Source organism: Battus philenor, unplaced genomic scaffold, assembly GCF_028537555.1.
Source record: "Battus philenor isolate CCGP_79_NKW_IND1 unplaced genomic scaffold, ilBatPhil1.0.hap1 SCAF_3, whole genome shotgun sequence".
In the NCBI taxonomy this organism is placed as follows: Eukaryota; Metazoa; Arthropoda; class Insecta; order Lepidoptera; family Papilionidae; genus Battus; species Battus philenor.
Genome location: NW_027181693.1, coordinates 2,786,439 through 2,808,658, shown reverse-complemented (window position 1 = coordinate 2,808,658; position 22,220 = coordinate 2,786,439). Strand labels below are relative to the sequence as shown.

The 22,220-nt window shown below is 35.1% G+C and overlaps 4 protein-coding genes across 4 annotated transcripts; 1 reads left to right on the top strand and 3 right to left on the bottom strand.

Annotated features, from left to right (window-relative positions):
• Window positions 1-7,131: 7,131 nt before the first annotated feature.
• Window positions 7,132-7,928, bottom strand: LOC137927102 (uncharacterized). The gene is made up of 2 exons (XM_068770893.1): window positions 7,827-7,928; window positions 7,132-7,505 (listed from the first exon to the last, which is right to left on the bottom strand). Exons 1-2 carry the CDS (start codon window positions 7,894-7,896, stop codon window positions 7,135-7,137), a joined length of 441 nt encoding a protein of 146 aa, XP_068626994.1. The 5' UTR covers window positions 7,897-7,928; the 3' UTR covers window positions 7,132-7,134.
• Window positions 7,929-10,262: 2,334 nt separating this feature from the next.
• LOC137926996 (uncharacterized) lies at window positions 10,263-12,035 on the bottom strand. Its single transcript, XM_068770760.1, has one exon. The coding sequence runs from the start codon at window positions 12,013-12,015 to the stop codon at window positions 10,327-10,329; it is 1,689 nt and encodes a 562-aa protein (XP_068626861.1). The 5' UTR covers window positions 12,016-12,035; the 3' UTR covers window positions 10,263-10,326.
• Window positions 12,036-13,795: 1,760 nt separating this feature from the next.
• Window positions 13,796-15,061, bottom strand: LOC137926639 (loricrin-like). The gene has a single exon (XM_068770307.1). It carries the CDS (start codon window positions 15,059-15,061, stop codon window positions 13,796-13,798), a length of 1,266 nt encoding a protein of 421 aa, XP_068626408.1.
• A 4,176-nt stretch (window positions 15,062-19,237) lies between these two features.
• LOC137927043 (gastrolith matrix protein-like) lies at window positions 19,238-20,369 on the top strand. The gene is made up of 2 exons (XM_068770828.1): window positions 19,238-19,312; window positions 19,902-20,369. Exons 1-2 carry the CDS (start codon window positions 19,252-19,254, stop codon window positions 20,288-20,290), a joined length of 450 nt encoding a protein of 149 aa, XP_068626929.1. The 5' UTR covers window positions 19,238-19,251; the 3' UTR covers window positions 20,291-20,369.
• Window positions 20,370-22,220: the final 1,851 nt, after the last annotated feature.

Here is a 22,220-nt window from a genome sequence, read left to right as displayed (position 1 = left end):
GTTAAATTTATTTCTGAAAGAGAAGTAATATTCAAAAAATCAAATAAATGATATAGATAAAATCATAGAATGCCAGGTGACTTCGCGAGTTTGATGTTTTATGGTGAGAAATTTCTTAGTTAGTTTTTGTATAGAACATATCTGTCAGACCGTTGACGGGCATGCGATAAAATCCGCTTTTAATTTGTGTCACTCGATGAATAACGATTCTTACAACTACAACTTTACATTGGAAAGTCCGCGAATTTCAAGAACTAAATTCCGTACGTATTAAATTTAGAAGTCCCCGTTGAACCATTACCGAGAAATCTGTATTAAGAGAAGCAGTAAAGTAAGAGAATAGATAATAAATATGTCTGACATTGTTGTTTCTTGAATACAGATGTAGTGCCGGCTTTATTTTATAGTATTTTTTTTTCTTTTACAACTATAAGGCGTGGAGCATGAGTTCATCGACCGCTATTTGATTCGGTAAGTAATTCGTCGTATGATGTAATTCTACAGTCATTATGACGTTTTAGATAACAGATATAACAAAACAGTAAATGATTTGTTTTTTTGCAAATTTTTCCCACTGAGACAAACTCTTTTTTATACAGGCAATAGCAATGATGTATAAAAAGCAAAAAATATTGTGGCTGTAATGGCTAGCAACCGTAACACACGCTACATGTAGTGTCATACCTGCAGATTCTTGCCACGCTTGACATGCGGGTTTACGAGTTTTTTATATCAAATATGTTTGGGACACGCTGTCTATCGTCCGTGAATATTTCTCCCTTAACATTTACGGTAACAACGAGGGAAAAGAGTGGGAACTATTCAGGCGCCGGTATGGCCTCTGCCTGCCCAATGTCCAACAGTGAACATCCTACGGCTTTAATGATTATCTATTACTATATGAAAGACGTCTGTAAAAGTGATGAAAAAAAAACACCGAAAACTACGATTTTTTTATGAATATACTTTTTTGTAAAATTAGGTTTTCTTGTATTTATTTCTGGTTGGTTGGCTTGATACGATCACTTGGATTAATAGAATAGAAATTAAAACAAAAAAAAAACAGAAATTAACTGTTAAGTTTCTAATTTTTTTTTTTGAAAAGAAAAATGAGATTCTATTCCTAGAGAAACGAAATCGTAAGGAAACAATAAATAAATAGCGTTTATCAATATTTTCTTCACTTGCCCAAATTTTTATTGTCCATTTAAGAATTAAAACGAACCTTAAAAACAACAAAAACAATTTAAAAAAAATATGTGAAAACACTGTCAGTTCTATTTTCTGATACGTAATTAATGTTAATGCATTTTTTTCAATAACCAATTACTACTAAATATTAAGAAAGAATGAATGAAATGTTTAAGTAAAATAGTTCTCTAGTTATGACGTGATCAAAAGAAAATAGATATTCATTTTATATATTTTACATAAGATGAGATATTTTTTTATATTCTGTCAAAATTTATTATCATTAATTCCTATATAACCTCTTTAATAAATTATATATACAAATAGGAACTATAAAACTGATGATTTACGAAAAGTAGAATCAAAAATTTTATAACATAAGAAATAGCACTGATATGCATACTGGCTGCAAATTTGCCAAATACGGAGATAACAGGGTCAAGCGTGTGTGGGCGGCACGAGATCAGACAAGATAAATAGATTGACGAACCATCTTTTTTGTAGAAAGATATTTACAATTTAATTTATTACCTATCCTAAAATTTCTTTTATAACATCTGGTTGTAATGTTATTATATTGTATGTTGTACTGTTATATGCACTAACTGTACCTACAGTACCTGCCTTTATTAAAAGACAAAAAGTTTGTTTTTATACATTTGTATTGTCTTTTTATCAGAGGTGTTATAGTAATAAAATGTAGTCAAACCGTATTCATCGAGCTTATTGCTGATCTTATTGTAATATTAATTAAACACTTCTTGGAGGGACACAACTCCTATTTGTCTTTGCTGCGTTCATTCACATACACTACACTTAGGGCTAAGGATGTTTGTCCATCTCACTTTTCAATTAATAATAATCTACGAGTACAGTCTTTAGCATTTCTTTCAAAATCAATAAGACCGACAATTCCTGTGGTGTACTCAATGGCATATTTTAGAAAAGAGAACAAAGCCTTATGGTCAAGTATACGTCAAAAAGCTGTTACTTTGGACGGCGTCAATAGATGGCGCTAGTAGTCGGTAGCCAACAATTTTTTTTCAAAACGACTACCTAAAATTAATTCAGTTTGTCGTCGTCATTTTAAAGATAGGTTCATAGACGGCCAATGCAAGGCATAAGCCGCTTTCAAAGATATCCATATGGGGATTTACCATAATCGTAGCGGTTGATGAACGGTGAACGGGTTGGCGATCGCTGTATGGTATTATGGTATGCAGAGGGAGGACGCTGCTGCCCATTAGAAATTTGTTTGTGAGCAATGTAAATCAACAATCGAACACGCGATATATGATGGCAAGTCTTGGTCCTCTACCACTGAGCCTGCACTGTTCTATTCTATTCAGTTCTGACTAATATATAAACATTCTCGTAACACTCTGGTTTCTTCAAGAATTCATGACAAGAGTTTCTAGTTTCGATGTTTTATTTAGCGAGCAGGACAAGTGCAATTAACCAGTGACTAAAGACGAGCTAAATGGTCGGAAGATTCTGATATTAAATTTAATTAAAAAGAATTGAATTTAACTACCGAAGATCCTGATATTAATTTTAATTAAAAAGAATTCAACTTAACTGAATGTCGAACTTAAATGTCGGTAAGACGCACCTGTGAGAAAGGAATTAATAATCCTTCTTCGTCTTTGAAGGTATTAACAGCCGTTTGGACCGAAAAAAAACTTAAACCAAATTATTTTTTATTGACATGCTCTAGAAAAACAAGGCTTCGTTTCAAAGCGATTCGCTTTGAGATAAAAGTTAAACATTGAAATTTCTTTTCTTTATTGGATTTCTTACTTAAATACACAAAAAATGTTACACATAGAAACTAAATAAAATAATTCGAATGCAAATTTGCATAGAGATATAACATCAAAATTTTGCTGTATATACTGTTAGCGAGATACATCCTATCAATTATTAGAGTTATGAGTTCTCATATGAAAACACTGCATATAAACATGCAGATTGAAATATGCAAATATTATTTTTCACATACGAAATTCATATTAAAGATATTTCATTCATAATATATTCGGTAATAAAATTAAATGGGAGCTTGAATCTACCGCTATTTGATATTTCTCGCGAATTTCTCACCGGATTATAGCATCCGTAGGATGCATTTTATTATGGTGTTGTTTATCGAAAATTTGCTAATTTGGCAATAACCTATACTAATATAGCTAAAATAAGATATTAAAATTTAAGTAAAAATTCAATGATATAATTTTACGCAGATAAGGTTGAAATGTCATTTTTTTTAAATTTCTAAAAGTCTGCTATTTTAGTTAATATTCTTTTTTTTAATTTTTTTTATAACTAGCAACTATTCACAGTTATGTATAGAATAATTTTTGGAAGCGATCGATATGAAATATACAAGTATTGAGCAGTGCCCATCGGTAGAGGACTCAAATTTGCGATAATAGATCACGGGTTCGATTCCGGATGCACAATCCTATTAACAATTTATACTTTGTACATTAATTATATAGGATAGGATTGCAACTGCTCACAAACAAGTTTCTAGAGGATGGGTAGCAGCGTCCTCTGCCATAATACAACACTGCGATCGCCAAACCACCTGCCAAGCGTTAGCGATTATGGTATACCTAGGCTTATGTTGGCAATGGGCGTCCATGCGTGGAAACGACAATGCATAAAGTACCGCCGTATACACTGAAGAAAGATTTTTGTTAGAATACTAGATATAATTCCAGGATAGTAACGGTACATGAAAATATAGCTATAACACTTTGTGAAGCAGAGTAGATTCAAAAATAAAATTGATTAAAAAAAATTTACGATCAATTAGTTTTGTTAAAAGTTCCAGTGTTAAAAAAATGATTTTGTCTTATTTTTTGGCAGTAACAATTTAACATTAATTAAATATAATATTTATTGCTTATCATATGGTTATCGAAAGGCATAATTGTTATATTGTTAAAATAAGGTTTAATAATAGGCTCTGCAGAAAAGACCATGGATCGCTGATAAACGGCCATCTCGTTAAGTTTGTTTGGATGAGACTTTGGATGTAGGCCATTTCCTAGCGGTCTTATTGCAAATCTACGAGAGACCCAGCTGTGGACGTCCAACTACTGAAATAATGATAATTATGAATTGTTAATTATTGCACCAAATTTAGGGCGCGAATATTAACTTTGACTCTATAATAATTATTAAAGTTATATATAAACATTTGTAATGAAATTTCAATATTAGTTTAGTAATTGTAATACTCGTTTTAAAAATAAAATACTTATTTGAAACCGAACTATCGCGTTATTATTACTTTAAAGCAATTGATCGACTGTGATGAACTTTATAACGTATTCCAATAATTTTAAGGTTGAAAGTTAAATTGCTTAAATTCTACAAATTCTTTGGTCAAGACGACAATAAAAAATGTTATATTTCCTTTATTTCAATATTTATTTTAACACGTATGAAATCAGTTTATCGTAACACGAACGCGGAAACATTGAACCTCCATGAAGGATAAAGTTGAATACTGGCCTGTAATAAAAAAGTCAATATAGGATTGACATTTACAACACATAATTTATGAGTCTTTAATTACATAACGGTTTGGACCGCTCCAATTTCAAATTCAACGCTAATTAATTATTTATCATTCAATAAACCTAGAGAGGTGTTAAAACACATTGAATAATAGAAAAACCCAATAGAAACTCGTCAGTTAATAAATCAACTTTTTTTATCATCTGTACAGTTTATGTTGCTGGTTTTTCGGGTTTAATTAAAAAGAAAGTGTGCTATCACATATTTATATATCTTCAACATTCTATGGTGCAATTACTAAGACAGTGAAGTTTTCCATATATTATAAGGCCGTCGATTATTGTGGTTACTGTTATTTTTATCAAAGCTGTGTAGCTTAATTATAATTACACAGCTACCTTAAAAATTAAGCGCTTAGTTGATTAATGAGTTTTTTCTATATCAAGTTTTCTATAATATAACATAGAGACATTACATAGTAAATCTTACTAAGTTATTAATTTTCTTTACTTAAAGACCCACTAACAACAACAAAGTAATGATTTGTCATTGCCGTTTGGTCTTTAGACGGTCTAGCCACAGCTTTTTTAAGTGCAGTATATTTTGAAAATTTTTAAATATGATCAAAACGTGTAAAGGTAAAATTCAATTGATATCCAATTAAACTGTATAAAAAAGTGCCAAACACAGAACACTAATCGGTGTAACATAGCTCCTGAAGATGCCCCGTGGAGGGGTGAAACACGTGTTGAGTGGTTTGGTTGTGTGATTCGCATTGTTTGCCGCATACGCATTTGTCTCAGCGGGCTGGCGGGCGGTGCATTTCGTTGCACGACTGCCACTGCATGTGCGAAAGTGGCTAGATATTGGTCCTTTTCTTACTTAGGATGGACTTCCGCGAGGTAATGCCTGATTCCATTAAGTATAAAAAATATCCAAAAAAATGGTAAAGAAACTTAACAACTCTCTTCTCCATTATATATAAAAAAAATATTATTATTTTTCTATAACCAGTACCTATATATTCGTTTATATTAAATTTTTAAGTAAAAGTTTATCTCTTTTTTCATTATTATAAATTAATATATAAATAATGATGTTTCTACATGATTTTTTGTAAAAAAATCTTATTTTTTTAAAATTCTTATGCCACATCAAGACAGTAAAACTCAATAAATCGTATAAAAGAGATGAAAAGAAGAAGTAATAGTGCTCTTATTCAAGAGGTGATTTCTTACATTAGATGAAATTTAGGCTGACGTTAAGAGTTTATATAAAGATATAGAGTACTTAAACTACGTGTATTGTGAAAATAAGTACTAACCAATTAAATTAGTATTGATTGTAATAAAATGTATACATATATCCAGCAATGAGCAGAAGTATAGAGAAAAAAAATTTAATGACACGTAATGAACCTAAATTATCTTTTTGAAAATAGATAGATAATTATTAAAACGTGTTTCGATAAAAATGTTCTTAAATATAACTAAAATTCATGTACATGACACTTCGCTGAAGACTTTGGTTGTGTCGTAACCGGTTTTACCGTATTTAAGAATTTTATCACTCTATTCCACGATTTCTTATAAAATACAAAAGATAGTTTTTTTTTTTAATTTAAGATCATCTTGTCGTTAAGATGAATTTCAAAAATATTATACGTGTACAGTTCGGAAATGCTCTAAATACTGTAAATTTGTAAAAATTATCACAAAAAAAATATTGTCTGATTTTATTATAAGCTCTTCGCAAATCAGTACGTTTGAAACCCACGTAGCTTATTTATGAATTGAATTATGTCATTATAACAACAGAAGCACAGTCACTATTTCATCATTTCGCTGCGAAATTGAAGCATAAATGAGGAGATCCGCAAAATAAACAATGTCACCTCCTAGCAGTTTTAAGTATTGTTCGTATGAAGTAGCAGTAGGTGAGGAACATCGCTAGTGCGACCAATTATTATTGGGGCCAATTAATTTTTGAGTGACGACCACGAGAAACTAGTAGTTGGAAGGCACCCTACAAGGTGGAACGAAGACATAATAAAGGTAATGGAGACTATAAGAGACCTATGCCTTGTTCTATAGGCTTCTATAGGTTGATATGATGATGATTCTAGTCTATATTTAGTTAAGCTCTTCTTGCAGATGATTAATTTCTACACAGTAAGCCGAGTTCGGGGAGCAGGTCATAAATCCCCTCAAGCCTGATTGTACTCACCTTCACACTTCGTCTTTATGTATGTGTTAGAAAAAAAACACAAGACTAAAGCTCTTCCTGCATTATTATCTTGCATTGATGATCTTATGATTACTAAAATTAAAATAAACTGGATAACATTATAAATAAATAGGATGATTTTAAAGTAATTTATTGATATGATCTAGCGATGTATTGCCGATACTTTTAGCCATTGTTTCCGTTAGATATAGCGACCGCTACTGCATCTCCGGTGTCACTTTTGGCGTTACTGACAGCCAGGTTCTTCTTAGCACACTTCGCACAAGGCCGGTTGCCATCTCCATTGTAATTATCAAATTGATTTTGATATCCGTTTGGTTCTCGAGAATCATAATATTCTTGATGTTCTAAGTTCCTTTCATTGTACATTTGTCGTTTAATGAACTGCTCCCAGCGTAAGTCCTTATTTGAAGGTATTGGATACATGAACGCCCGCGGATGTGGTACTGGTGGTTGCGGCGGTGGCGGTGGAGGTGGTTCAAATTGTTGCGGATAGTCGCAATGGTACGGTGCACGTTTTATCCTGGTAAAATCATCTGGAAGAATAAATGTAACGATCAAAAACAAATCGGTTATAAATTGACTCGACAAATGAGTCTACAACTATTCAAGATGAGTATTCAAGTATTGGAGATTTATTAAGATTAGTTGTCAATCAATAAATGCTCGAAATTTATCATCAGACAATATAGTAAATACGTTAACAGAACTTTTTATAAAATTAAAAAAATATATATATTTATACATGATGAAACATTTCCTTTATCAAACCAAAGTCTAAAATTAAATATTTAATTGTTAAGATTAAATATTACATAATATTATTAGTCAAAGTTTACCAGAACAAACATACTTACTTTGTACATCAGTATCGCAAATTGCTGGATGAATAGATACAGCCAAGAGTAGAGCTAGCTTCCGTAACATTTTGATAGACCTAATGACACCAATTGTATCATGTTACAATTTTATAGCTGTCGTGAATAAACATGAAACACACTGGCCATAAATACTGAGAATCAGTTCCTGGATAGATGTGATAATGAGTAGCGATGACTTATAAGTAGGTGCGAAATCAACGCCGGACCACGACACTAGGTTATTCCCAGTGAATAGCATAATTGCTTACAATTACGTAATGTTGTTTTTTATAATTAACGTAACGATTTTGTCTTTATGAGCTGCATCAGTTTTTCCATTACATTCATCATTAATTTCTTTATTTCGTTTTAGTCCACAAGTATCTGTACATGTGGCATATCCCCACAATTACCACGCTCGGAAAGCAGATTGGCGATAGTGTGTATTATAGTACGCAGTGGACGCTGTTGCCCATCTTCTGAAATCTTGTTTGTGAGCATTGACAATTCTATATAATTAAAGCTCAAAGTACGAATTATGTAACATTGTTTCGCGGGAATCGAACTGGCGATCTATGTTAACAGATCTCAGTCCTCTACCGTTGGGCTACTACTTCTTACTCATTTATTTAAGTAAACTTCATTGTCTTAAATAACAATAAGAATAGCTTAATTCGACAGAAACCAATATCAAGTTCCTCTTAAATAATGACATCATGCAATCTAAAATAAAGCTATGATGGCTAGTAAAGAGACTTGCATTAAAAATAATCCACGACGAACAAAATTTTTAAAATTTTAAATACTTCATTACCACGTTTACAAGCTACATTCTTCTTTTTCTTTCTTTTTCAGTCGTTCTTTTTCAGAGTTTTTTGTGAATGTGTACATAGGTGCATTAAAAGTAGTTTCCGATTTCGTGAAGCCTAGAGAAGAGAATAAAGAGATTGTCTTTAGTGTTGACTTTTTGTTCTTTGCTCTTTTTCTTATATTACATTGTAATAATTTTTCCTTTTTGTAACTATTCCTATTCGGTATGGTTCCTTTTGAATTAATCTCGTCATGTTCAGAAAGTACGGTCTGGATCTTATCTTTAGGCTCAGCAGGGAGTTGATATCTATCGTTACTGACATTGAGGGGTTGCTAGGGAACTTCAGTTCAGGACGTGATGTCACATGTCTAATTTTACTGGATTGAAAGTAGCAATTGTATTATTTATATTTGGAAGAAAATATTTCTCTTCAGTGGAATCGTACCTACTATTACTATTTCAGTAAAATACCTCCTGTGAATTAGTATTTCAAAACGAATCTCAATTAATATCAAAAGTATATTAAGAAGAAAAAAATCTACGTAAATATTTTAAGTTAAATATTCAATTCTTTAAAAAACTCTTTAAAGTTAACACGTGGGTAGATGAAGGTAAATTGAAACCTCATTTATTAGATAATATTCTCAGGCGTCCTTACAGATAGCCATATATTTAATATTAAAAGGCAAATTTTATTTACCACATAAATTAATGCAAATACCATAAATACCTATGATGAGCTTTAAACGGTGCTAGAGAAATGACTATATAATAGAAATAACTATAGAAAAATGAGGATTAATACCTCATTTCTTACAAGAATGCGTACAGTACAATTAAGTAGTTAAAAGCAATTGGATTTAAAAAAAGAAAAGTTTTTTTTCTATTATTGATGTAAAATGTTTTTCCAATAGTAAAAAAGGATTTTTTTATTAATTCTAATTAACATCGCTAGGGTGTTTTTTTAACAATATTTTTTCGCGTTTAAAAAACGTAGACATTTGGGAGAGGAATGGCCGCTTTTTTTAATTAAAAAAATGATTTCTTTGCAAAATGTGTCGTATCGTCTACCTTGAAAGGTGGAAGCATTATGTTTATTATATCTCATTTTCCAAAGTATGCTCTTTTGAAAATATAAGAAAATTTAAAGGTTTTGAAAGGTTCTTTATACATAAAAATAGTAATATATATTTTAGATGGAGTTCTTTGGCACATTAAGATACGCTATTTACTTCGATCATAAAAAAAGTTAATTCATATTTCCAATTATGAAAAAGTCTGGTTTATTTGGACAACGTACTCTTAGTTTTTATTACAAATTAAATATACTTTGTCAACTTTAGTTACTAAGTTTAACAATCTTGTGTCTTACACAACTGGTGTCTATATTGACATTTTAAAAAAAGGTGTAATTTTTATCTGTAGACTCAATGCTGTACGAAGCCTGTTTGAGACTGAATAAAGTATACCCTCGTTCACAAATGCAACTAAGACCATTTTAATAAATAATTATTAAAAAAATTTGTTGTGAAAAAGTTAAATAGTTATGTTGATATTTTGTTTTTACATTGTAGAAAAACCGTACAATTTGAAGATGAATAAAAGGAATATAATTTAAGAGATTTAGCGTCTTTATTAATTTATTCGATAACACAACAATATGTTACAAAGAAAAAAAATTCTGGCTCAACCGGAAACGGACAGAGCAATGGCTGAACCACTATTACTTCTTGCGTTGCTGAGCGCATAGCCGCTCTTACCACACGTACTGCAGCCGCTGTTTTGCTGCTGAGCTTTCTGCAAGCCCTGTGAAGCCAACTCCAAGGCTCCGTCTAATCCTGTATGCAGATTACTGTGGCTATGACGGTTAGAACCGTATCCGCCAAAGGTTGCACCGATTTGGCTTAAACTAGATCCGGATTCATATCCAGCTTGACTGCTTCCAGCGCCCGATTCGTAGCCGCTTTGCTGTAATTGTTGTTGTTGTTCGTTGCCATAAAATCCGTCACTCTTACCGTACGTGCTTGACCCTGATGCTGAATTCGACTGACCGTACTGTGCGTTCTGGCTTCCATATCCTTCAGAGCTTTCACCTCCGTAGCCTCCTGCCGACCCGTATCCAGCACTACCACTTCCGGCACCAGATTGAAAACCTCCTCCTTGCGATCCCAGCTGCAATTGTTGCTGTTGTTGTTGTTGAAGTTGTTCATTACCAGCATATGCAGAGCTTTTACTACTTGATCCATATCCTAATCCAGAGTTCAATTGTTCCTGTTGGATATAGTCGCCTCTATCCCTAGAGGTCTCACCGTTGAAATGTATAGCTGATCCTTCATTTCCTGCACTGTTGCCGCTTGTAGAAAAAGAAGAGCTTTGAGAAGATGATCCTGCGCCGTTACCACTTTGAGCTTGACCATTACCAAAGCTTAGTCCGCCATTTCCTCCAATACCCCGTCCTTCAAAATCACCTCCGCCATGACCATAGCGATGGAAATGGTGGTGGTAAAAATCTGAATGCCTTTCTCCTCCGTCTTGAAAATCTCCTACATCACTTCCAGCGCCAGATTCGAAACCTCTTTGCGAACCCAGCTGCTGTTGTTGCTGTTGTTGTTGAAGTTCGTTACTAGCATATGCAGAACTTTTACTATTTGATCCATAACCTGATGCCGAATTCAGTTGTCCTTGTTGGAAGTAGTCGCCTCTATGTCCTGAGGTCCTACCATCAAAATGTACAGCAGACCCATCATCTACATTGCCTCCGCTTGAAGAAAATGAGGAGCTTTGGGAAGATGATCCGGCGCCATAACCATTTTGAGCTTGACCATTACCAAAGCTTACTCCACCATTTCCTCCTATACCTCCTCCTTCAAAATTACCTCCGCCGTATCCATAGCCTTGAAAATGACGGTGATGAAAACCAGAATCACTTCCACTGCCGCCCTGGAATCCTCCACCATTACCGTATCCGTAATGTTTGTTACCTCCGCTTTGATAAGAGTAGTGTGATTCTTTAAAAGTGTTCTTGCTCTCACTACATTTCTCACCTCCTCCGTATCCTACTCCTCCACCGAATCCGTCACCAGAACTGTCATCACTTGATAAAAAATCATCAAAATCGCCACCAAATCTGGTGGTTAATAATTCCGGTTTGACTTTGTCGTCTTTGATTCCAGAACCAACAGAAGTGGAAGCTAAGGAGAACGCTTGACTTCCAGTTTGCGCGTCTCCGTCAACAGTAGCCGCCGCACCGCTAAATACTCCTTGCCCGTCCTTACTGTGGGTAACACCACTCCACTGCGCCGTGTGAACTGAAGGCGGAGAGGTCGTATTCGATGTAGGCGCGCCATGAACCACAACGGCATATATGCCTATCATAATAAAATATGCTTTATCCATCTCGCTGCAGCTATGAAACTATTCTGTCTAGAAATTATCGAACAAGCGTTATATAACCAAAGATAGGAGTGTTCTTCTAAGAATAACATTTTTACCCTTCGGAAACTTCAAATTACAATGTAAACATACATGTTAGCGCTACTTTTAAGAGATGTATCTAGATTGTTTATTACATTCACACTTAATTACCTATTTCTATATATGACATGTTAAGTTATTAAATTTAACATTTGGTTTCGGGAATTACAGAAATTTCTCTAGGGGTTTCTTTGTAACGGAAATAGTATTAAGGTTAAACAAATAAATATATATTTATCGCGCGACATAATTTCTTGCAAAATATTGCATCTGTCTATGTTTATGTGTTAATTGCCTATGTGCATGACATAAATTCTGAGAAAATCCTGTTAAATATATCATAATCTTTTTTTTTCCTTGGTTACGTCATAACATGAGAACGACTTTACCGATTTATTTAACACCTTTTATTATTTTCCTAATACTTTGTATTTATTATGCGTATACAAAATAAATATAAAACTACGAAAACATTTTTCTTAGAAAACGCTTAAAGTGGTGGGTTTTGGCTTCCTTCCACTTAAATTTTTATGGCCATTCACCTCTTCTGGGCTCCTGTAACCGCTTCGTATTTTAAATGGCGATAAAGTTACCGGATTACTTAATCGTTGACAGATTAACGACAAGACTTTTTTGGTTTTGAGGGGAATATATTTCGGACGTTCAAGATGCCCTGCCTCCGGGGGGGGGGCAGGGTTATGTGTAATTCCTACCCATTAACCGCCCCCCTCCCCCGTTATCACCCATTGCGCTATGTGGGAAAGCGCGGTATCTTCGGATCAGGGATCGCCACGCGATCTTCCCTCGCGCTGTGCTATTTCAGATAGCCCGTCCCGGGGTATACGTGGTATAGGCTACTTCTTATGGCTGGACTTATCCTTTTGTTTTTGTGCCGTAAGTTAGCCCCTATGTAACGAATTAAAAAGCAATGAACGTAAAAGACAGTAATTATACAATATTAAAAACAAATGAACGCTATACGTAATTTCCAACACTAAAGAAACATTAACGTGATTTAGTTACAGCCTCAGATTGCATCCGGACTATGTGATAATTGATTCTCTGGTATCTTTAACTCGCTATAAAAACCAAACAGTATTATTCGAGCCTATGTTGCTGCTATAAATAATCATTTGTTGAGATATGAACAGGAATCAATTGTTCATGGAAGCATTTAGGCCTTTTTTAATTGAACATGAACCTTGTCTTATGTATCGTCCACAAAGTATAAGGCGTGTTAAGTTCGCTTTATTTAGAAAATTCACTATTGTTTTTTTTAAACATGACGTTTTCGTTCGGTCAAGGAATAAACAGGATGCTAAGAGATTGGTGTGCTTTACCACCAAAAGCCTACATACCACTTTAAGTTTATTGTGTGATTTTCGTGTGACAATATTTACAACAATTTTATTTACGTTTCCGCTCTTGTACAGAATAAATACCATCAGATACTGAACTAGGTATAAACTCAGATGACAAGGACATTAGAAAATCAAATTTTAAATATGTTTTCGTCTGAACAATGAAAAATGTTAATATTTTACACCGTAGTTTAAATGTGGGTAAAATTTAGGTGTGAAATAAAGAAAAAATATTTTAAGTTGATAAGTCTTTAATAAATTATTCTATACCAAAACAATATTACACTGTAAATGATTACACCTTTGGAGATTTTTCTGGCTTAACCGGCAACGGACAGAGCTATAGCTGAACCACTGTGACTCTTGGCGTTACTGAGCGCGTAGCTGCTCTTACCGCAAGTACTGCAGCCGCTGTTCTGCTGCTGAGCTTGCTGCAAACCCTGTGAAGCGAGCTGCAGGGCTCCGCCTAAACCTGAGTGCAGATCACTGTGTCCATGATGGTTATAACCGTAACCGCGAGAGGCCGATCCGGATTGCTTTGAACTGGATCCGGATTCATATCCAGCTTGACCGCTTCCAGCGCCCGATTCGTAGCCGCTTTGCTGTAATTGTTGTTGTTGTTGTTCGTTGCCATAAAATCCGTCACTCTTACCGTACGCGCTTGACCCTGATGCTGAATTCGACTGACCGTATTGTGCGTTCTGGCTTCCATATCCTTCAGAGCTTTCACCTCTGTAGCCTCCTGCCGACCCGTATCCAGCACTACCACTTCCGGCACCAGATTGAAGTCCCCCTTCTTGCGATCCCAGCTGAAATTGTTGCTGTTGTTGTTGTTGAAGTTGTTCATTACCAGCATATGCAGAGCTTTTACTACTTGATCCATAGCCTGATCCAGGGTTCAATTGTCCTTGTTGGAAGTAGTCGCCTTTATCCCTGGAACTTTCACCGTTAAAATGTATAGCTGATCCGTCATCTCCTGCACTGCCGCCGTTTGATGCAAATGACGAGCTTTGGGAGGCTGATCCTGCGCCGTACCCACTTTGACCATTGCCAAAGCCACGTTCGCCAAAGGCCCCTCTGTTATTTCCATAGCCTTGGAAATGATGGTGGTGAAAACCAGAACCCTTACCACCACCGTTCTGAAAACCTCCACCGGTACCATAACTGTACTGTTTGCCACCGCCGCTTTGATAAGAGTAATGTGATTCTTTAAAACTGCTCTTGCTTGCACTAAATTTCTCACCACCTCCGTATCCTGCTCCTCTTCCGAAACCGCCACTACCTCCTGAAGAAAAATCATCAAAATCTCCACCGAATCTACTGGCTAATGCCACTGGTTTGGCTTTATCGTCTTTGGTGCCAGAACCAACAGCGGTGGAAGCTAATGAGAACGCTTCACTTCCAGTCTGCGCGCCTCCGTCTATAGCAGCTGCCGCACCACTAAACACTCCTTGCCCGTCCTTGCTGTGAGTGACACCGCTCCATTGCTGAGTGTGAACTGCTGGCGGAGGAGTCGTGCTCGAAGTTGGCGCGCCGTGCACCACAACGGCGTATAATCCTATGAAAATTAAATATGCTTTAGCCATCTCGAAGCTATGAAACTACTCTGTCTGAAAATTATCGAACGTGTGTTATATAAACGAATTGTAGAGTTTTTTTCCAAGAAAAATCTTACCAACTAGTTAGAAATATCAAATTGTAATGTAAACATAAATATTAGCGCTACTTTTAGGAATTTGTGGGGATTGTTCATTATATTCACACTTACCATTAGTATATGACATGTTAAGTTATTTAATGTATCGCTTAAGATCCGGGATAATATCATGTTATTACAATTAACAAAATTCTTGCCAAAAAGCGAGATGGCAAATTTAAAAGATATCAGAAATTCTATTTCTTTGTATTCTTCTTTTCTTTAACAATGATTATCCTTTATATCAAATTTATTGGTCAGCGATATATCAAGTTATACTGGTCAACAACATACTGTTCCATTCCGAAAATAAATATATTTTTTTTATCTAACATTCATATCTTTCATCTCTTCAAAAGTAATATTGCATTAATGATGAGAGGTTTAACTCTTCGGTCACCCTTTACCACATATTTTTTAAAATATATTAGCTAACAATACAGAAATGTAATTATTGAGGATTCGAAAAATGTTTACGGATTTGTAGTTTTTTTTTTGCCTTTTGGAAATGATTAGCATATGTGCATGAAATTTAAATTTAGTATACTTTTAATGCCAGGCGCTTCTGAAAATAAAATTGTTAGTAATTTTGCGTAATATATTTTCTGTTTTTATAATTTATTTATCAGCATTGTTTAGAAGTTTCGTAAACTTATAACATGAAGACAATGATGAAAATGATAACAATTTTTTTTATTTCGTAACATGCGAGATTTTGATGCTTCAAATTAATTGTGTTTTGATTCGAATGTTATACAATTAAAGTATTTGCAATTCCTTATAACTCGAAAAAGAAACAACTGGCATAGCGGTGTTCTTGTAAGCTAGAAGACTTCTATCATTGGTCAAATAATGTGAATGAACAACATTACATCTTACGAAAGTCACTACAAAAATCACACTTTCTTTTTGAAAGCATAAAAACCATTTTATTGAGCCAAAACAGATTGATTATTCTTTTCTAACATCACTTGAGCCGTAAGAAGTACATAGGCCTTCCCCATAGGTTTTTTTTCATGGCCTCCGTTATTGGGGACCACTCGTTAACCCATATCTTGGCAGGGTTTTACAATTTAATCATGTATTTCATTTCCATTTTTACTTTCTCTCTTTATTTTCGTCACAATCTCAGTCATACGTTCCTCTATTTTCCGTCACAATATCTCACATCCCTCTGGCTAACTAGTATTCTTCTATACGTCACCTTTCTTGCTTCTCTTTCGCTCCCTAAATATCACAGTGGGTTTTTTTTATGACAATACAATTTAATTCTTGTCTTTGGTTATATACCTCCTATTTGTCTATCTAATAACATTTTTAAACAATGTATATAATTTTATAGTTATTATATAATACCTACGCGATCCTTATTGCTCTGTTTTTTCTCTCTATTGTAACCTGTTCGATCTCTGCTGAATTTAAGAACGAAAGGCAACGTTTTTCGTCGTCTACCAAGGAGGAGATGTTCCTTACATCAATCCTCTATTCTATTTCGACCTCCATCCCATAGGTTACCATTAAGACCAGCTGGAAGCGGCACGGAACAGCGTTTTCCGCCTACCTTATCAATGTCGTCTATTCACCTCGTGGGAGGATGTCCTACGCTTAGCTTGCCAGTCTTTACTCTAGAATCTCAAGCCCGTCGTGACCTTTGTTTTTGTAATTCCGCGCATACCCATCTCTATAGTTCGTTGACTGTGAATTTGCCATAACAGTCTGAAGTATCTGATCACGCTGCAGTGACGTAATCACATTCTTTTTTAATATCGTTCATAAATTAAAGCAGTATAAAACAGTTTACTTTACAAACTTTTTTTTTAACTACAAATGGAGAAACTGATATTTACTTTAATATTTCAAACACCGATATCATAATAAAAAAATAAGTTGTATAATTAATATGTTGTATATAACATAGATAATATATTTCATGCATTCACCGTGCGTGTGCTGGGTCCATCGCGTTGTAGGGGGTAGAGCCCGGTACGGCGCCCGAGACTGACGGCTCTTGTAACGGATTTCAGGAAGCGTTTTTCACCTTTACCGACCAAACTCCTCTCTTAACTTAACTAAATTTTAACTGATCCAATGCTGCTTTGGAAGGCCGTTCCATGCGTGAGCTGATGTTTGCTCATCACAGGATTAAATCCTCCAAAAGGCTATACAGGTATTACACTTATATCTGCTGCTGCCGCACCCGAAGTTCATAATTTTTTTTCAAAGTCGTTAATTTAGTTTTGATCTAGGTGTAATTATTAATAGAAAACTCTTTTCCTATTATAAAATTTATTCGTCATATATTACTGGCCGCAGAATTTAATGTTTTAATAAAAAAAAAAACTCTGAGCTAGGGACCTGGTGCAATGTGTATTTAGGTGAAGAAAAAAGTACAATACTTAAATGAAATTCATTGCATTTGATGTGATTGACGTTATGTTGCTAGCCGACTAAGGCATTGTGCAGCTTTATCCATACATAGCCTGCAAATCCAGGAGGTCTGCTAGCAAAAAAAATTTACTCTAGGCGATGGCCATTCCAGTTACATCGTCACACACACTTTAGCATGAAGTGAGACTATACCCGTGTAGGTGTATAGGGTTGTGACTATAGTGTGGAGTAAGTTATGCGAAGCGAGGACTACTCGGCGGTCGGGAGCAACACCGACTTCTCCTGAACGCCCTCGCTTGAACTCGGACTAGGCGATGTCGTGGGTGTGTGTTCGTTGTCGTGTGATGTTCGGTGCATCATGCCCGTTGGGGGCTCGATGTATGAGGTATATGAAATCGATCAATACGCTCTTTCGGAAAAACACATGTATCCCAGCAGAGGAACAATAAAATATTTTTTTCTATTTATCTATTTCTTTACTACCTTATGAAGAATACTGTTAGAGATATCACACCTAAAATACTCATTCATGTTTGTTATGGGTTCTTCTCAAATCAGGGCGCGTTTGAAACTCTTGTTGCTTTACGTTAAATAATGCTATTATATGGTAGCACAAACTGATTCAAGTTTCTCTGAAGTTCTACACTGTAGATGACAGTGTGGCCTCTCACGTGTTGACCACGAGTCGGCAGATGCGACATAGGTAGGTCTCCCACTACGCGGACCAATGAGATAGTGTACAAGGTGGCAGGGAGTCGCAAGATGCGGGCAGTGCAAGGCCGGTCATCGTAGCGACCTTTGGGAATGGCCTATGCCTTGCAGAAGGCGACAATAAGTTGACACAATGATGATGACGATAAAATGATCTCATAACACATTTCGGCAAAACTAATCCGACATATTGCATCATAATATTGAAGTAAATATTTTATTTTATAAATGTACATGTAAACAGTAAAATACCTCAAGTACCGACTGCCCCATTTGGGGAATTCCAATAATATTAAAGAAGCTGTAATTATTCATTTCTCACTATTCACCAATATCGCAATGACGCAAATCACTATTGACAATTAATCTAACACAAGGGAATCCTAACACAGGTTTTTTTTTTATTTGCTTTGTATTTGCATCTTTGATTTTAGGAATGAGGAAATATTTATTGCACTTAGCGACAAAATCAAACAAACTGTTTGTATTGTATTACCATGTTATTATTACTAAAGGGTCAAGGTCTTGTTGTCATGTGGCCATGTGAACCGTGAGTCTTTTCGATGAGTACCAAAACAGTTTGAAAATTCTTTAAAATATATCCTGTGCCTGTTTTGGCGATATTTGATTATGTCATTACATCATTTTATCAATTTTGCGTAAAAGTTTTCGTAAGAGATATATTATTTGCGGAAATAGTAACATATTTTTTTGATTTGAATAAAATTTTTACATATATGCTATGTTTTCCTTTTTAATATGTTGTCCAGTCGTTCGATTTTAGATTTTATAAAAACATGCGTAAAACTTACTATTGCGGTCAGTTAAATTGTCAGTATTTTTTTAACAAAATAATCGTGTCCAAACCGAGCGCTATTTGCGTTACGATATTTGCTTTAACATCCAATGTTTACGTGTTCGTATAAATTGGCTCCCGTGGTTGCATTGAATTATTAGGAGTTCGGGTTTCGCTTGTTCACAATGTTTCTGAAATTTTTCATTCTCTCCGTTCTGTTAGCATGCGTGGTGGAAATCAACGCAGGTGAGTTTGGATCCATTTTCCCTAATCATTGTACCATATTATCGTTTCTTTAGCACTAAAAATTTGTTATAATTTAAATAGCTAAGGTGAAGATGAAAATGAAGCATTTTCTTTAGGTTTTCATAACTAGTTGCTAATATAAAGTTAATTCTTAACCAAAATATTGATAGATATTATTTTATTTCTATTTATTTTACAAATTGGCGCGACAATATTGCAAACGATACAAAAAAACTTACCATTAATCTTAAAACCAGTGCAACCATTATAAACGCACGATGATTAAACTAGGAACAAATGAAACCTGTTAGAATCTATAAGCTAATTAACAAAAACAAAACAAAAAAGCATTAATTAAGTAACAATAAATGTGCAGTTGAATTACCAAGATTTCTGAATATGTTACATGAAATGCTTTTATGACATCATAAATTAGTTCACTCATTTAGTTCCGAATGCTATGCATATACAGCAAGTATATGTTTGAGACTGTGTATGTTATTTCTCATTTTGTGTTACGAATTACATACTGGTACTTATTGTGTGAAAAACCGTGCTATATATTATAAAAAAATATATAAATTTTCAGGCGTTCGTGTATCCCGTTCTCCTCAGTTCGGCTCAGTCAGTCAAGCTAGCGCGAAAGCTTCATCAGGTGGATTTGCACATCCAGGCCAATTCCCCCGTCCTGGTTTCGGTAATCAAAATTTCGGAAAACCAAACTTCGGAGGTTCAGGATTTGGTGGCCCCGGGTTTGGCGGTTCTGGATTTGGTGGACCTGGATTTGGAAAGCCCGGAGCCGGCGGCCCAGGTTTCGGAGGCCCTGGATTTGGTGGTCCCGGATTTGGCGGTCCTGGATTTGGTGGACCTGGGTTCGGTGGACAACGACCTGGAGGAAGCATCAATATCGCGAAGAGCGTTAGTATAAGCACCGGAGGTGGCTCGGCAAAATCGAATGCTAAATCTTCATCCGGTTAACAACAGTTGTAATACGTATTCTCTCAATTGAAATAGTGCTTACAATTTTGTGATAATTAAAATGATATAGAAATACACACATCGAGTACTTTATTAATTGATCTTTATCCTTATACTGTTCACAAAATAATTATAAAACAAACAACACTTTAGCTACATAACAATTTTCTTATATCACTCTCATATAATTTAATGAAAGAAAACTAAATAAAGAAACAATGGGAGGTGCATAAAGCGTGGTTCGTCGACAGACTATTTCAAACTCTGTCATCGAAATGTGGTTAGTCTTAAACCCTAGGTGCAATGTGCACGTATTTAAACCGATAGCACCGATCTCACAGGGAGTGAAAACGAGTCTCGACGTCTCGCCGCACAAATGCAGCGTGACTAGTAAAGATTACACATTATTTAGAATCTCTAGACTTACGGAACTCAACAGCGGGCATATCTTTGCCAGATTCAGCTAGGATTGCTTCGGCATTAAAGGCATAATCCCGCGGATGGTAGCTTTGTACCATCGGCCGCTCAAGAGCATGAGCCAAATGTCCAAAACTGTGGTTTTCATCGTACTGCACCGGCCATCAATAACTCAATTAAACAATCTTGCCTAGTAACAAAGCTTGAGAACAGATGTCTCCTAAGTCTTAACGGTTCCGGAGTGGAGACAAACAAACTGGTAAGCGCAGCATAGGTCGTCCGCCCACAAGGTGGACACAAAAAATAAAGAGTCTGTGATAAAAAATAATATGCGATAATTAGAAGATGGGCAAGGAAGAAGATGCTAGAACGAAGGTCTGCAAGCGAAGAAGGACCAATCATGTGAAGCCTAAAAGGAATGAATAAATGATAACGTGAACGACGAAAGACAATGTAGAATGAAATTTGACCCGATTTTACCCAGTTTTGTAATGTCCTTCCGCCACATGGGCAGGAGGAACAAATGGCTCCAAAAAAAAGGTCATTAAAAAGCCTTGTTAAAGTTTTCGCAAGGTGCTGGATGCAGGCCGCCTCCTACCGATACTGTTTATAATCCTAGGGGGCCGATATTAATATCCATCACTCGACGTAAGATCGAAAAAATGACGAGACATGAATGGATATAAAACTGATATGATTAAGTATTACATAAAGAGAGGTATTTTTTTTCTCGTAAAGAATTGCCACCCTTAGTTCATGAAAGCATGTGAACATATTTCGCAGTAATTATTAAGAGAAAACAATATGTCACTTGTTTAAGACTGTTTTTGTGTATTATACAATATATTATACTGTGATCAAGAAGTAAAGTGATTTTGTTTATAACATGCATTTCAAATTCTTTATTTATTCTTCCAAATCATCCCCTTTTACTAAAGCTCTTTTCCAATCCTTGAAAAGGTCGGAATAGTCTTTTTCCAGAATAGCCTTCAAGACCTCCTTCGCTTTGGCCTTATCCTCAATCGTGTCTAAACGGCGATCTTGCATTTTAAGTTAGATGTATAACCCGTCGCACGAAGCCAAAGCAGGCAAATCCAGTCTCAGCGGAACGATATGAGTCGAGTTTTTGGCAAAAAAATCACGACGAACAAATGCACTATAACATCGACCAATTGAGTCTTGACGCATGATTTTTAAAGAGATCGCTATAGTTCATTTTTAAATATGTTACATTATATTAATTTATCAATTCTATTTTAATGCGACAGGCCAATAACTTCTGGGAGCACAAAGTTTGCAGGGACAGACAGATAGTAAACAATAACCAATTTAAGTTTGTAGTGAATCGAATTTTATTTTTTTTAATTTGTCAATATATTATTATTATCTCTGGAACTGTTGATTTTTTATTACTACACATTAATTGATAACAAATTTGCTATACATTCACCACTACAAAGCTTTTACACCTGCAACCTATCACCCCGTAAAATAAAAATAAAAACAAAATACT